The sequence below is a fragment of the Mycteria americana genome, chromosome 18, assembly GCF_035582795.1.
Source record: "Mycteria americana isolate JAX WOST 10 ecotype Jacksonville Zoo and Gardens chromosome 18, USCA_MyAme_1.0, whole genome shotgun sequence".
NCBI classification, from domain to species: Eukaryota; Metazoa; Chordata; class Aves; order Ciconiiformes; family Ciconiidae; genus Mycteria; species Mycteria americana.
In genome coordinates, this window is record NC_134382.1 from 10,378,503 (window position 1) to 10,393,963 (window position 15,461).

Genomic DNA, 15,461 nt, shown 5'->3' on the forward strand with positions numbered 1-15,461 from the left:
CTGAGCCTCTTACTCATGGACAGCTCTGGTGTATGTCCTTGGAGGTCCTGCTAACCAGGAACTTCAGATTATGCTGAAAAGCTGATTTTGGTCTTGTGATATGTCTCTATTAATTGTGTATATCATCCAGCTTTCTCCTTTCTATTTCTTGTTTGGAATCCTTCATTGCAAATAATTCTCCTTTCTGTCTTCCTTCTGTAGCTCTCATTTGATATCAGATGACCGACGTATTTCTTCTTCTCCTGTTCTTCTACAGATTGCTGATGACCTGGGAAATGAGAAATTCTGTGTTGATGCTAGCCAGAGTGGAGCCGGGAACTGGCTGAAGTACATCCGCGTGGCCTGTTCCTGTGACGAACAGAACCTAGCCGTGTGTCACGTTAACGACCAGGTAATGACTTCGGCAGTTACTAAGTTGCTGTGCTCACCTCATCACTGCAACGGATGCTGGGGTGGGTTGGCCAGAGGACAGTGTACAGTGGCAGCACTGGGTGGAAGCAACTGCGGGCTTCATCCATTCAGCAGCTCTGCTGCAGCATCCCCGAAACGATCTAAAACCCCTGGACTCATGTGATCTTCCAGTCCTTGACTCCTCTTGTGGTGGGGAAGATCGTGCGAAACCTTAACACCTGGTGTGAAACATAGCTTATGTTAACAAAACACACTGAGACAAATGGAAACCAGTGGCGGGTATTTTGTTGCCATCGGAACTGTAGAAAGTTTGTGTTACCAGTTGACAGCGGTGGGTAAAGAGCACGATTCCAAGCTGTAAACTCAGTTATTGTCTGTATTTAAGAGGGGAGCGAGAGTGGGAGATGGTTTGGGAGCCTGCTGAGGAGGAGGAAAAGTGAAAACCTAATATACATATTACAGAAATGCTGGTAGAGCAGTCTCTAGGTGGGGGTGTGGGCGAGGGATATGACATGGAATTAATAGGATTTTGATAACGTTAGCTAATGTTTGTAAAGTTCTTTGAAGCTTAAACCCAAAAATGGATTCAAGATGAGCAATCCAAGTTGGGAGTTTCTCAAACCTCAAATTGAGTACAATTCAAATACAAGTTAGTATTTCAGACCTAACTTAAATGAGAAATGCAGTCCTAATGTTATTACCAGTTAGCAAGCAGGAGGCATATTTGGATGCACACAAAAAATGAGCTGAGGATGGAAAAATACACTTCTAACAAAAACATTTAAAAATCTGTAGCTGACAGGGAAGCTAGAGTGAATCTGAAGAAAGCCAGCTCATGTAAAATGAGAATAGCTCAGGGTGCGCCAAAATGCCAGCCCACTTTGTGACCTTAGTTCCTGTTTTAAAATGCTTTTACATAACTTAACTTTGGATGCAGAAAAAAAAATACAAAAATACCACAAATGTTCGTGATTTAAGCAACCCAGAGGAGATTGAGGCACAAAGCTCTAAATTTCAGCCTGCTTAGTTAAAATGAGCTGCTGATTGCTTCAGTGCCCACTCACCACTACTCACAAGTGCTCTTACAACAAGGAGCCTTCTAGCCAAGAGCCAACATTTATCATCAACTCCTTGTCTTACACCGCGAGCCGCTCGGTGCTTTCTGTGACACACGCAGGGCTGCTCCTGTGTCTGAGTTTCACAGAGTGACAGGATGAGTATCGCAGGGGCCGCTACGTCTTCCCCCACCTGTTACTCAGGTCTTTTACCGTCCTTCATTCTGCGCAGAAAATACTGGTTTGCAGGCGTCCGCGACTGACCCGGCTTCCTTGCTGTGCATCCTGCAGCTTAGCTGAGCACAAACTGTTAGCCGGAGGGATACCTTTCTGGGCTCCCAGAAGATTCAGCAGGACCGCTGCAACTGCATACGCTATCTAATACTTTCCAGCGCTTTGTATGTAACTACAGCTTTAGCTGGCTAGATGTGTTCACTTCTTAACAGTACGGTTTTGCTTAATGGTCTGCGGAGATGACTTTTTCGTAGCATTCATCCTTGCAAAAGGGTGGTGAAGCTCTTTACCGAGAATTTTTACCAGCAGCAGTAGAAAAGGACAAATATTAAAGGAAGAGAAAACCCAAATATTTTGAATTGGGGTTTCTTAAAAAAAGTCTTAGACCGGGGAAAGAAACTGAGTTCATACGGGTTTTTTTTACATGAATACACATTTCTTCTTTTTAAAATGTTAACTTGTACACTGCTGGCTTTTCCCAGGTTCTTATAAATGCTTAGATTAAGGACTACATATATGTACAAAATTTGCCAGAAACCTGAAGGCTGAATCACATTTTATTCTAAGCCCAGTCCAGTGCATGTCCTTCTGTCCTTGTCCCTCATCTGGAGATTTTTGGTTGTGCATATTTTTAGTGCATGCGGCAGTCTGACTGGAAAGAACAGCTGTTTATCATACACACTCATCTGTTTTCTCTATTTTTTCTCTGTAATGACCACTCTTTTACAACTTCTTAATAAATACATTTACTAAAAGTCACGTAAAAGGGGGTGGGTAGCAAGCAAATGCTTCGTCAGGAGGAAGAAAATAGAAAGGTGCAGAATATAATGAAACAGTAGCAAAGCAAAATGTTTTCTCCTCCTCAGCCTTCTTTTCCAAAAGATGGGAGAGCCTCAGGTCAGGCCAGCTGGTGGGAATGAGAAACTCTGTGTGAAAAGCAGCAGATGATGGGGATTGGTAACTAGAGGCACCGGAGGCTTTGGGGTGAGGAGCAAAGTCAGCGTAAGGATATACTATTTCCTAAGCTATTGGTTATGACATTGGCCTAGGGACTCATTTGAATGGCGGCCGTATTTAGAGCAATCAGCAGCACATTCAAATCTTTGTGGATTTTTGTATTATTGTTTATAGAGGAGACAATGTAACCATGTTTGTTCTGGAATCTCCTATTTGTTCCAAGTTTTCTCTCGCACCACTGCTACACAAAACCAAGTCTTGCTGCTTTCTCTCCTGGAAAGACTCTGGTGTTAGTTGGTGGCTACTTCTCTTATTGAAACTGATAATAATTCTTCTGGACTGTGAAGCTTCAAAGGATAAGGATGGCTGTGAGTGTATTTGGTTGTCACGAAAACTGAGAGAGTAAGATGCAAATATAAATAGAAAAGAAAAATGTCAAACAGTCCATAAGCATGTGTGTCTGCGAGCTGATACGTGCTTTCATCAAACTCAGTGAATTCATAATTCACAAGTAGCCAAGGTGCCTTTTGGATACAAATTCCCTGTATTTGAACTCTCAGACACTCAAAATAAATAAAACTACTACATTGCAAAATGAAGTTCTTCATCCTGGTCCTAAGAAACACTGGACTACTAAACACCAAAGCAAAGGTGGTGTACGCTTGCAAAGATACTGTAGTTAGACCTAGTTGGAGGGTACAAAATGTTTTTACACTCCGTTACTTCTTATTTAGCTGATGTCAGTGTGAGTTCCATTCTAATAAAAAGGGGGTGTGTGGGGGGGGGTGTTATGGATCGTCTTCCTGCGGATACCTCTGAGTGTGAGCAATTTTGTTCCTGTGATTGCTTCGCTGAAGTCAAGGGCATTGAGCTGGGTTCCTCAGAGAAGTGTCTGTTTCTGGCCAGGGCTGTTGCATGCTTTAAAAATGAATCCCCTCATTTTCCCTGTGGGATATAATTAGAAAACTAAATTTGTGTCGACTTCAAACTTTCTTTCTTGTGCACAAAACGCCACGCACAGTTCATTCAAGGGGAGATTCTGCTGGGTGCTGGTGCTCTGGGCATCCTGGGGTGAGAAAGGAGAGATCTCGGAAAGGGGGGATCTCGGAAAAGAGAGATCTCGGAAAGGGGGGATCTCGGAAAAGAGAGATCTCGGAAAAGAGAGATCTCAGAAAGGGGAGATCTCAGAAAGGGGGGATTTCGGAAAGGAGAGATCTCGGAAAGGGGAGATCTCGGAAAGGGGAGATCTCAGAAAGGGGAGATCTCGGAAAGGGGAGATCTCAGAAAGGAGAGATCTCGGAAAAGAGAGATCTCGGAAAGGGGAGATCTCAGAAAGGAGAGATCTCAGGCCCGTAGGAGAGTGACTCCTAAAGCCGGAAACATGTTATAAATTTTCAGGGTGACTAAGCATTGCTGATTTCTACCTAGCGCTATATCCTAACGCTGCTGTTTTTAACTCTCTCTAATTTCATGTTGCTAGCAGGGTACATTTTTTTCCATAACAGGGACTCAAAAAACAGGGAGAAAGGCTTTATCATTCCTGTCCAGTAGGCATGCAAAGATTTGGGGTTTGTTTCTAAGTACATAAAGAAAAGAAAAGATTACCCACAAAATAACTAAGCAGCATTGTGATGATAAGAGCCAGGACAGGCTTTTAATCAAAACCATTTGCTCTTCAGGAAAAAAATAAACATGTTTACATGGGGAGATGGTCCTTTGCACCTCGTACCCCCTCCCCAGACCACATTCTGTTCTTTACACTCCTGTAGCTTGGGAACATTCCCAGGAATGTACAGAGAATTTTCCTGGATTTTTAGTGAAGTAATTGACAGCAGAACCTGGACCTCTGAATGTTGGGGTTTTTTTCCAATTTACAGTTTAAAATGCTGCTATTTAGAAAGAGATTAGTTGAGACATTTCATTAACTGTTTTTCAATTGTGAAACCAATTTTCAAATGTAAAATAATGTTAGCAAGTTTTCTTTATATTTATTCTTACTTGATAGGTATTTGAAAAGAATAGAAGATCCTTGCTTGACTGAGATAATTGTGTTTCTAAAGGAGGACTGGAAAAGAATGGTAGAAAAATTACATGATTTGCTGAATGTGTCTGGAAAATGATACATGACTTCTGTTTTATTTTTTCATGTTGCTGCTGCTGCCTTCATGGGGCAAATACTTCAGCAGTTTAGCTGTTCTTATTCAGGAGACTGTAATACTAAACAGAGTATATGTAATAAATATAATAGCCATGAGCTTGCTTTCAGGATGATAGCTGCTGCTTTTGTTTGTGTTAGATGTATTGGAAAAAAGAAGGACTAACAGGAGCTACAGCGATGGAAAAAAAACGGGCCTCTGTTTAATAAGCTGATCTTATATGTGTCTGTATAATAGGGAGCTTTTATATGTATTTTACATCCGTATTCGGTGACTCTGTTCAGGATTCCTAGGTATGTAATACAATGCCTTAAAAAGAGGAAACAAAAAGCAATGTGGCTTAGTTGAAACAAAGGGAAGGCTACTCCAAAGGAGGAAAACGGCTGAACAAAAGCAAAATGTGCAGCCCCATTCCGGCCAGAAACACACGAGGCCAAACTTTTACGTGTTCACTGCTCCTTGAGCCAGCCAGCCATGGATGCGGGTCCGATAGTTGTCTTAGACGAACAGTAGGTAGGAGTATTTGCCTTGTTATTGCACTGGATTTCTAGCGCAGTTAACTATTTGCAAGGCAAGAACACAAAGCAACCGCGTTTTAGCTCATTTGGCATTGTCTTTGTCCGTCACTTCTGCTGCCCGCTGATGCAGTTAGTGGGTGTGGGGTTTGATCTTTAGGTCAACACGGCAGCTGCTTTCTCCGTTCTCCAGTGCTCGTTTTTTCCTCAAGTACAAACGTGTTGCTGCAACGAAGCTAAGATAAATAATAGACATAACTCATACAGCAGGTAAACAGCGCTGTTTCTTATGAAAGACACCTAAATAATGAGGTAATACTGGGACGTACTTTTCTCACTTGACATGTTTCATCTCCATCTATTGCCTTGATATTAGAAACACACAATTACCACGTTGTTTCTGAGCTGTGTCTGTCTCAAGAACACTTTTTCTCAGAGAAAAGATGTACAGCTTTGATTACTTTGTGCTCCGCTCTGAGTGAGATCAGCCTCAGAACGTGGTGGTGTGTCGCGGCTCTGCGTTATCGATACTTTCAGTCATTGGACCAAATTGCTTGGTTATACGCTGCAAAATGTTACAGCCAGAGCCAGCTCTCTATTACACCGAGTTTACATCCACAGAAGCAGTTACAGAGCAGATCCGTATATCAAGCCCAGACTGGAAAAGGATTCCTCTGGGTTTTTTTTACTTTCCTTTTTTTCTTCTTTCTTTAGTTAAATTCTGCCTAGCAGAATTTGGATAAAAATCAAGAAACGTAGTATTTTCAGTCATCTGTGAGAGCACTACCCAAACCCTAGGTATATTGTTCACTATTTTGTGTTAAATAAAACTGACTGGTAATTAGGAGAGGTGCCCCTTTTGTTGTGAGAAATAAGAAATGATAATGTGTGGAATTTTTATATAAATGATGAGCATAAATGATTTATGAATGTGAATGTTCTGATGGATTAGTAAATCTGATCTTTTTCGGTGCACAACAAATAAAAAGGGAAAGGAAACACAGCAGTAGTTTTAATTAATTCAGACCATCAGTGGCATGATTGCAAGATGAAGTTAATTATTATAATGAAATGTTTGATGAAATTAATGTGACTCCAGCAGAATCCGACTTTTCCCTAATCATTAATGAAGCTCGTACTATATTTCTTGAAAGACTGTAACAGACAGGGTTCTATAGACAAGAAGCTACTGAGAACAAACCTGAGAGGTAAAGGAGTTAAAGTTGTGATGCAGTGGCACTGTTAGCCATTTAGTATTATAATTCTGAAGGATTTTTGCAATGTAAAATTTGTGAATGTATCTAGGAACTCGGTGTACCTTTTAGACTGTGGCTTGTATTTTAGTGCTGATTTGGTTTTGGTTTACTAGCTGAAAGAGAAATGCCCGTTAATAGCTATTTTGAGTTCTTTTTTCTCTTAGCTAGCTGCAAGTGATGGCACATTATGAGTTCTGTTTTACCAAGCCCTAAGCTCTGTGCTTATTCCTCGTCTTTCTTTTGTTTGTCAGGCAGGTTTGCCATTAAACTCAGTGAGGTTTGGTCCTGGGAAAGGCTTTTCTTCTTGAACAAGCAGGCAGGAAAGAGAGTTGAAGAGTAAATGAAAAAAAGGAGAAAAAGGAGAATTTTATACCACTTGTAGTTTGCCGTGGCATCCATAGAAATTAACTCTCCGATTCTCATGAGAAACAGTTAGGTGCAATCTTTCAGGAATGTGTTCACCTCCTTACATCTATACTTGAGCGGGTATCTTGCTGTCTGTTTGGCACTGCTCAGGGTTTTTCAGCTGAGGATCTCAAAGCACTGCACAGCGAGATACTCAGATCCTTCCCGCTGCACAAGGTCACTTTTTCTGGTTGTGTATTGGCTAGATGACATGCGGGATGAGGATGGATGTCTCTTCAGTGGAAGAATTGGTGACAAACCAGTGGAAAATTTTGCTGAAAATTACGCTAAGGATTCTGGCAAGTGCAAGGATGGGTTTCTGTGGAGTTTGGGACATCTTGTGAATCACGAGCAGTTAGATTTCATTTGTCTTCTTGAACGTTTGGTTTTGTGACCATGAAGCTCTCAGTAAGAGATTTTGTGGCCTTTTCTGTTGGGCAACGTTAATCTGCTTGTACACAAGATAGTAATATTTCACTTAATTTGCAGACGAGATTGCAGGGAGTTTTAGAGCATGCTGAGGAGAAGTTTAGAGCGTGCTTAGGACAGGTTTAGAGCATGCCGAGGAGAGGTTTAGAGCATGCTTAGGACAGGTTTAGAGCATGCTGAGGACGGAGGCACCTGGGGCAATGGTACACGCCGTGCTGATCTCCTTGTACCAAGAGGAGTTTTTCAGGGCCGCCCTGCAGGGAGCCGGGGCTGCCTTGCTTCGCGTCTGCCATGGCGATTATCCCTCCGGCCGGGCCCGTTCCCCGCTGGCCCCGGCGCTGCCGCGGAGGCTGCAGCAGCAGCCGCCCCCCCCGCCCGGGCAGGGGCCGCTGCGCTACGGCCCGAACTTCCCTTTCCTCTGGTCGGGGCAGCGGCCGGCCTGCCCCGCTCCGCTCCGCTCCGCGCCGGGCCGGGCCGGGCCGGGGGTCCGCGGCGGAGGAGCCGGGCGGCCCGCGGGGGACGGCTTCTGCCGCCCGCCCCGCCGGGGCGGCCCGCGGGACGGCGCTGGCCGCGCCCCGCGCCCCGGAGGTGCTGCGCCTCGCCCGGAGCGAACAGGTCAGGCGTCCCCGTCCTCCCCCGGGCTGCCACCCGCGCTCCGGCCCGGCCCGGCCCGCTCCCTCCGTGCCGGCCCGCGGTCCCCGCCGCGGCCGGTGCCGGCGGCTGCCCCGGGCGGCCCCGGGGGCGTCAGGCTGCCGCGGCCGGGCCGGGCCGGCGGGGACCCCGCGGGCGCGGGGCCGTCGGCGGGCGGAGCCTGCCCCCTGCTGGGGCGGGCGGGGGCCGCGCTCCCGGGCCGGGCCGGGCTCCCTCCGCGACGGCCCCGGCCCCGCTCCCGGCCCCGCCGCGGCCGCGGGAGCCCCGCCGCCGTCTCCGCGGCTCCCCGGGCCGCCTGCGAGCGGCGTCGCGCCGGCAGCTGCGGGAGTGCGGGCCGCCGGCAAGTTTTGCTCGGTCTTTACCGGGGAAAGGTGGGAGTCCCGGTGCGTGCGGCGGCCGGCGGGGCTGTCTGCCGTCCGAAGAGCCCTCGCCCTTCCCTGCCGGAGCGGGGCTCGGCGGGCGGGGGCACGGGGCAGCGCCTGCCCGCAGCCGGGAGAGCGCGGGAGAGGCGTCGGGAGCCGCTTTTCCCGCAGCGCTACGGGATAAACAGCAACGTTCTTGGTAGACGTATGGGTGCACAGACGTAGGCAAGATAGTGTCTGGGACAGTTTAGTGGCTTGTGGTAAATGGCTATTTGTATGTTTGGTTGTAACGCGGATTATTAATCTGTCGGGAGTTTCCTGAACTCAGTCTGGAGGCAGAGTTCAGAGCGGTGACTGCATTCTTCTGCACCCGCCGAACGGAGCGAGGCCGCTCTGGGGAGCGGCGCCGCATCGCCCCGCAAACGTGGGCAGCGTCGGCCGGTGGGACGGGGCGGGCGAGCCGCGGGGAGCCCGGGCACCTGCTGCTCCTGCCAGGGCTCGGGGGCACGCGTCCAAGGCCTCGCGCTTCCGTGCGAAGGAACGAAGGAGGCTCTGGGAAGAAACCTGCGTCGTAGTGACACTATTAACACAGCCCACACAGGCATTTAAGAGTTTGTGTCTCTGTTCCCCATAAGCGGTAGATTGGCAGAGACTGAGTGGCAGCTAATTGAGGGAATCGTTCTGGGTAAATTGTAGTTGATATCCTGAAAAAGAATTTTGTGCATTGCTATTAAAGGCAGCGCTCATAAAACTTTGCAGTTAATAACTATTATCTGTTGGATACTCATGGTATTACTGTTAGAAGAGGACAGGGTCTATTGGAAAACATACGGAAGATACTGAGTCTCTTGGATTCCACGTAGTTCTGATCCTCCTCTTTGTCGGTCACACAAACTCCCATCCCGCTGTTGATTTCCTTCTGCTGCTGTTTTTTGCGATTTCCTTGCGGAGGTCTCCGTGAAAGGCCCTCCCAGCTGAAGTTACTGATCTCGCCCTCCTCGCCCACGAATGCCCCAGCCACCGTGTTGCGTGGTACCCGTGAGCAGCGCGCGACTGTGAACACGATTTAGTTATCGGTCGTTACAGGGAACCAGCGAGCTCTCTGCCTGCTAATACAAATAAGCCACTGTCAGCACACTCTTCCTCCCCACGAACTCTGCCATTTCGTCGGAAGGAATGAGGCCGTTGGGGTCCGCTCGCATGTAACCCGTTTGTCACTGGACGTACTGCCGTGCTTTCTGGTTGGTTTGGGGGTAGAACAGTAAAGATGAGCGCGTGGCGTGTATGAAAACATAACTGTCGAAGCCTTGCAGCGTTACACTTCATTGCACCTTGGATAAAGGAGATTTCTTTCTCATTGTAATATTTTCTCAGAAATGCATCCATGGAGTGGGAAAATTCATTTTGGTTCGGGAAACCTGTCTAAGGCCTAGGTATCCTTTAAATCATGTTGACACACTTCAAATGGCAACGTGAGTGGGGTATACAGCTGGTACGTGGTCTCTGCCCTTGTCTGAAGTCTGTTTCTGGGTTTGTTCTCCGGTGTAATGACGAAGGTGCGGCAGGTGAACAGTGCTGTACTCGGGACATTTCAGAAGGTCCAGGTGCTGTGGTTAGACAGGAACTCCAAATGGGGATAAACTGCTCACCTGGAATGGTTCAGATCTGGTCTTTAGGGGTCAGGTCCTCAGGCTGTAGGTGGGAGTCATCTACAAAATAGTTCCGTGAAGATATGCTAATTCCGACCTCTAATTATCAGGCCAATTTCGGCTTAGAGAAGCAGGGACTTAAATGCGTCAATTCCATCAGTTTAACCTTCCCTTCGCTGTAACAAATACACTAAGCTTATAGGAGGTAGGGAAAACAAAAAATGGGAAGATTTTGTGTAATTTGAACGAGAGAGGCTGTTACCGTAAATACTACTTTACTGTCCAAGCCGCATGAAGCACTGACACACATAGAGGAAAATAAAGGCAGGAAGAAAGAGCTCTCAGTAGCAATTATCACACAAATCAAGTGACAGCCTCCCCTATTAGCTGGAATAATTTGAGTTATTGGTTAAAATGTAAAATGCAAGTCTTTGCATATTTAACATGTCTCTCAATTTTTGTTTCTGATTCCCAGATCTATTATAAAGTTATTAAAGAAATTGAGCCAGGAGAAGAGCTCTTGGTGTATTTGAAGGAAGGTGGTTATTCACTTGGGAACATGGCGCCCAGCATGGAAGGTAAGGCCTCGTTTTGCTAGATAGGACCTTTTTGCACCTCTCACCAGCAAACTAGGAATGTTGAGAACCTCAGTTAGTGCTGAACTGGGACAAAAACCTGATCCGGTACCTGCCCATTCTGCAACTGTTAATATTTTGTGCTTATTTTCACTCTTTCTCTGGGGAGAGTAGCTGTCTTAGTCAACGATAGCAAGCAAATTTTTATTAACCTCAAGGCATGCAACGGATTAATTTGCTTCTTCTCTTTGAGGATCGTTGTGGTTTTGAATATGATCGGAGGTGCCTTTTTGGAGGTGCCAACGTGTTTCTTTGGGTGTAATAAAAATGGGCCAAACCATTCCAAGGCTTGCAAAACACTGGTCGTTAGAGCTTTAGATTACGTGGAAAAGGGGGATCCAGGCAGAGGATGGAAGAGTTGTCGCTAGAATTATCACTGCGAGAATATAGATACCTCTGAAACCCTGAAATGATGCAGTGGAGGCCAAAAGAATTATTAGTTTTAAAATAAAGGTCAGATTTTTATTACTGCAGTGTCTCTCCTGTCTTGCAGCGAGTTGGTATTGCAGGACAAGGTGCTCAGATATTGCTCAAATAGGCTCGCAGAGGGAGGAATTTCCTTAACTGCGTATTGCGTGTGGAGCAGCCTGAAAGACTGAGCCTTACGCACTTCTTTGTATATTAGCGTAACCATTTTCCTCTAAATATCCTGCTGTTAATTCCTGAAGTTCAGTCGTCACCCAGGCTATCTAAAAGACCGCGATGCTTTCCAGGTTGAGCGAGCGTTTTCTGGTAAGCTAGGGCAAGGAGCAGTGCGCTAAGGTGGTTGGATTCTCTTCCTACGCCAGCACGGTGCTATGTGAAATTCAGGAGGACGTGTAGAGAGGGATGGGAAAAGAGAAAGTCGAGGGAAGACTTTGAGTCCTTCTTCCTTTTCCACGGTGCACAAAGATGGCTGTAAAGTACTTACCTTTTCAATAAGCAGCAGCGTGGAGCGTTCTGCTTGTCGTTCTGTTAGGCTGTTGAAAGCTTTGGGTTCCATTTTAGTTTCACAAAGAACAGAAACGTTTGGTAGCGCAGAGTAAGAATAGCCAGAATTCCTACAGTAAGATTACGACTCTAATTGAGGGGGTTGGAAGGAAGCAGAGACGGCGCTGGTGCACTGAAGAGGCTGTCGCGAGGCGGCTGGGAGGCGTCGTTCCCTGGGGACAGGTTGCTGCTCACCTGCTCTTTGCCGGGGCCTCGCGCGCTTCTCTGGAGTAGCTGTTGCTGGCTCTCGTCGGCGACAGGAGAGCAGGTTAGCAGGACACGTGGCCTGAAATATTCTGGCAATCTGAGAGTGTCGGCAGGATTATTATTTTTTTTTTTTCCTCTTTGTTAGAGTGCTTTTCTCGATACTCATCTGAGACTCTGACTAATGCTTGGTGTCCCACCCCTGTCACCGCAAGTGACGGCGCCTGTCAGTACAAACTGCGCAGTGGAAGTGATCTCTTAGGAAGACTAGGAAAGATGGGCTACGCCGTTCCCAAAAATAGTATAAAAACAAGGCAACGGCGCAGACACATCTAGAGTAATCAAAAATTGCACGGATTCTTATTTTGAAATGGTTGTTTGCAAGTCCACGTCTTTTCCCGAGATGAGTGCAAAAGCCTATCGTACCAGGGCACTGCAGAAAGCGAACCTCATGTGAAGTGCATCGTGATCCTGAAATGAAAGGAAAATCAGCCTGGACTCGCAAAGTTCGGCTCTTTTTTATAGGGCTCTTAGTTTCCTTGACATTCGGTGACAGTGATAGTTAAAGAACAACATCAAAGGTACATGAATTTTCTCAAGTGAAGAGATTATTAAGGCATACTACTTATGGCTTTTTCTGTTCATTCACTGAACGTAGAGCCTGCTGCAGGTTTCTCATTATTATTTGATGACTAATTTCTATAAATATGTTCTCATCTACCAGTCTTTTTTAAACTGTTAGTTGGAAATACTGTTCTATGTAATTAATGGGTGAAATCCGAGTTGTCTCACCTGGACATCCTCCAACACATTTATTTTCTTTTACTTGTATATGAATATAATTTTCAGATTCAGATTTGCAGTGAAACTCTTTAAGAGTACACATACGATACGCACAATTAGTTTGAAATATTTCTGAAAAAATGGGTAGCTTGAGGATTCGGGCTGCTGACAGCTCTTTTGCTGAAGGTCCGTGGGTGAAGTGACTGGACGGGCAGTGTGGTAGCTGCTGTCTCACTGAGATGTCAGGTTTGGGATGATTTTTTTCAGTGTTCTCCCCCCCAAAAGTTAATAATTTTCTTGAGACCAGCACACAGAGATGAATCATTTCTGTATTCGCAGCAATGGAGTAACACAGACTTTTTTTTTTTGATGTCAGGAAGAAATCGGAAAGAAAACTCACCGCTGTTTTGCATTTCTGTTTCTAATCGGCTTTTATTTGAACAAGCAGAAAGTGCTCCTTGTTTTCCATCTTTGTCATTATGTAACATTTATCTGTATCTTCCCGGTAATATCTAGTGCTTTTGCCACATAATTGCTTTCAAATTATAATAGGCCAATATTAAATATTTGACTTCTTAGTACTTTTTACTTTCAGTAATGCTATCTTCCTGCTGCCTCACACCCCCATTTCGGTTCTGAATTAACAAGAAAGAAAATGCAAAATTGTTCCACACAAAGATAATTATCATAAAAATCTTTTATCCAAACCCCAGCCAAACACAGCAGACCCCTTATCACTGCAGGAATTTTGAGTAGGGCACTTGAACTCCTTTGAGATTCAAGTCTGGTAGATTAGCATGTAGATGCCACATAATTGTGTTCCCCTTGGTTTCTCTGAAAGCTATTAGGCACTGATTTATTTTTCTGTTACATTCCTGCTTTGTCCTGAGCGTTACTGATGGAACTTAAGATAGACACATATAACCATAGATTTGACAAACAAGACATGGAGAACAGGCAGCAATTTTTTTGTAACTGGATTTTTCTTTTCTTTTTATCCCCTTCTCCCTGTAAGATACTGAAGTGGTAACCTTTTTTGGAGGGCAGTATTCTCATTTGTGGTGCTTAAAGACAGAAGAAAACTTTAATGAGAACTCGTTTCGAAGGGCAGTATTTTTATTTTTGGTGCTTAAAGAAGTCAAAAAAACCCTTTCATGAACCTGAAGTCTACAAACTGGTTGTCTGATATAAAGACACAAAATAGGTACCAGGTCTTCTCAGTTCAGTCCTGAGCCTCCCTGGTTGCTTAGGTTTCATTTTTGCAGGGTGATGGTCTGGCCCTTAGTCTACAGGCCAGTTCCTTTCCCTGCAGTGGTATTTAATGAGAAGTCTGATCTCCGATCTTCTGAAGTTCAGGAACGGGAATGCCGGAGGAATGGGGGTTGGGTCTTGATACGATATAATCAGCTGCTCTACCAGCCAGCCAGTTCTTCCTCTGTTTAATCTGCCTGAGCATCAAAATAATATTTGCAACCAGTGGCAACGTCTATAACATGACTACAAGGCTTTTAATCGTATTTTTGTGAGTTCTCTAATTCTTCTTGTCAATAAAAGTTTCTTTTTCCAAGCCCAAATATTCTGAAGCACATGCATTTCCTTTCTTGTCATCCATCTTTTCTACCTATGAGAAAGCTGTTGTGTTTGATGATAGGAGAGGAATGCTGTTGTTACCGAGGCACGAGCCTGTACAAAGCAGACAGGGTTTTTTCCAATTTAGTGACGTGCAAGGGCTAGATCTGTAAAATCTGTGTAGCTCTGAAAGTATGCAAATGCAAAAGCAAAAAATGCACGTCTCAGCCGGGCTGTCTTGTTTCTTACATTTCTTAATAAAAGTCTGACGGGGCAGCTCCTCAGCTTGTGTAAATGTAGCTACGCCAGCTTCTACCGGCTGAGGATCCTGTTATATTGTGTGTGATTTGTGTGAGATCTGTAATTCTGCTGACAAAGGACAGGGAGAATTAGAAACAAAATCTCTTCTCTAACAGTTATTACTGAGGCTATTAATGTATTTCATCTGTCTCTCTGTCTACCTACTCTGTAATCTCATAGAAAAGACAAAAATAATGTTATTCTGGTTGATAACAACAGGTAGTGCTGCATCAGGTTGTATACTGTGGGAAGGGGTGCTTGCGAGTTGTCCATCTTTAGCCAGGTATATAATAAATTATTCTCCATGGCTAGTTTTCCAAACTCGAAGTGGATTTCTGGTTCCTAGAGGATGGTTTGAGTGAAATAAGATACAATTAATCACGTAAATCTCAAGCTGAAGGAGGAAGAATTTAATATGGATTTGCAGAAGGTATTTTGATACATTTTCTCAGGAGTCAGGGAAAAAAAAAAATCTGTTTCCTCCATTCCAAGTTTTCAGGTCTGGGGAATTGCCGGTTTGAGCTTGAGAGATGCTGGGAGTTTCGCAGGAGCTTCTTAAGAGGTGAAGCTCTCTGGGAGCTCCCAATCCGGAGGGCGTTCAGTCGCTTCGACAAAAAAGCCTTCTCGCGTTGAGCCATCACCGTATTTACAAAAGAGCAAAGAGGGGAAACATTTGATTTGCGGGCTGAATTCTGAGGTAGACGAACACCTTGCCAGAGCAGTTCCACGTTATCTGGAGTTACTGAGGGATTTATCCTGTTACTCCACAGTTCAGTGGGCTGCATGAGCCAAATGAACTTCTGTCCCACGTACGTCTCTAAGAGTCAAAACCAGAACAAAAGTAAGGTCGTGTTTATTAGTGCCAGTGACACTTCGGAGTACAGCTTGACGTCTGAGACTATGAAAACTGAATGTTGTAGC

The 15,461-nt window shown here is 45.3% G+C and overlaps 1 protein-coding gene across 2 annotated transcripts in view; it reads left to right on the forward strand.

Moving 5' to 3' along the window:
- The window catches only part of PRDM16 (PR/SET domain 16), a 353,263-nt gene that overhangs the window by 294,521 nt on the left and 43,281 nt on the right, over window positions 1-15,461 (forward strand). For both annotated transcript variants that reach the window (XM_075520498.1, XM_075520499.1), the window contains exons 4-5: window positions 257-391; window positions 10,556-10,658. In XM_075520498.1, the coding sequence (XP_075376613.1) occupies window positions 257-391; window positions 10,556-10,658 (238 nt within the window). The remainder of the gene's footprint in view (window positions 1-256; window positions 392-10,555; window positions 10,659-15,461) is intronic.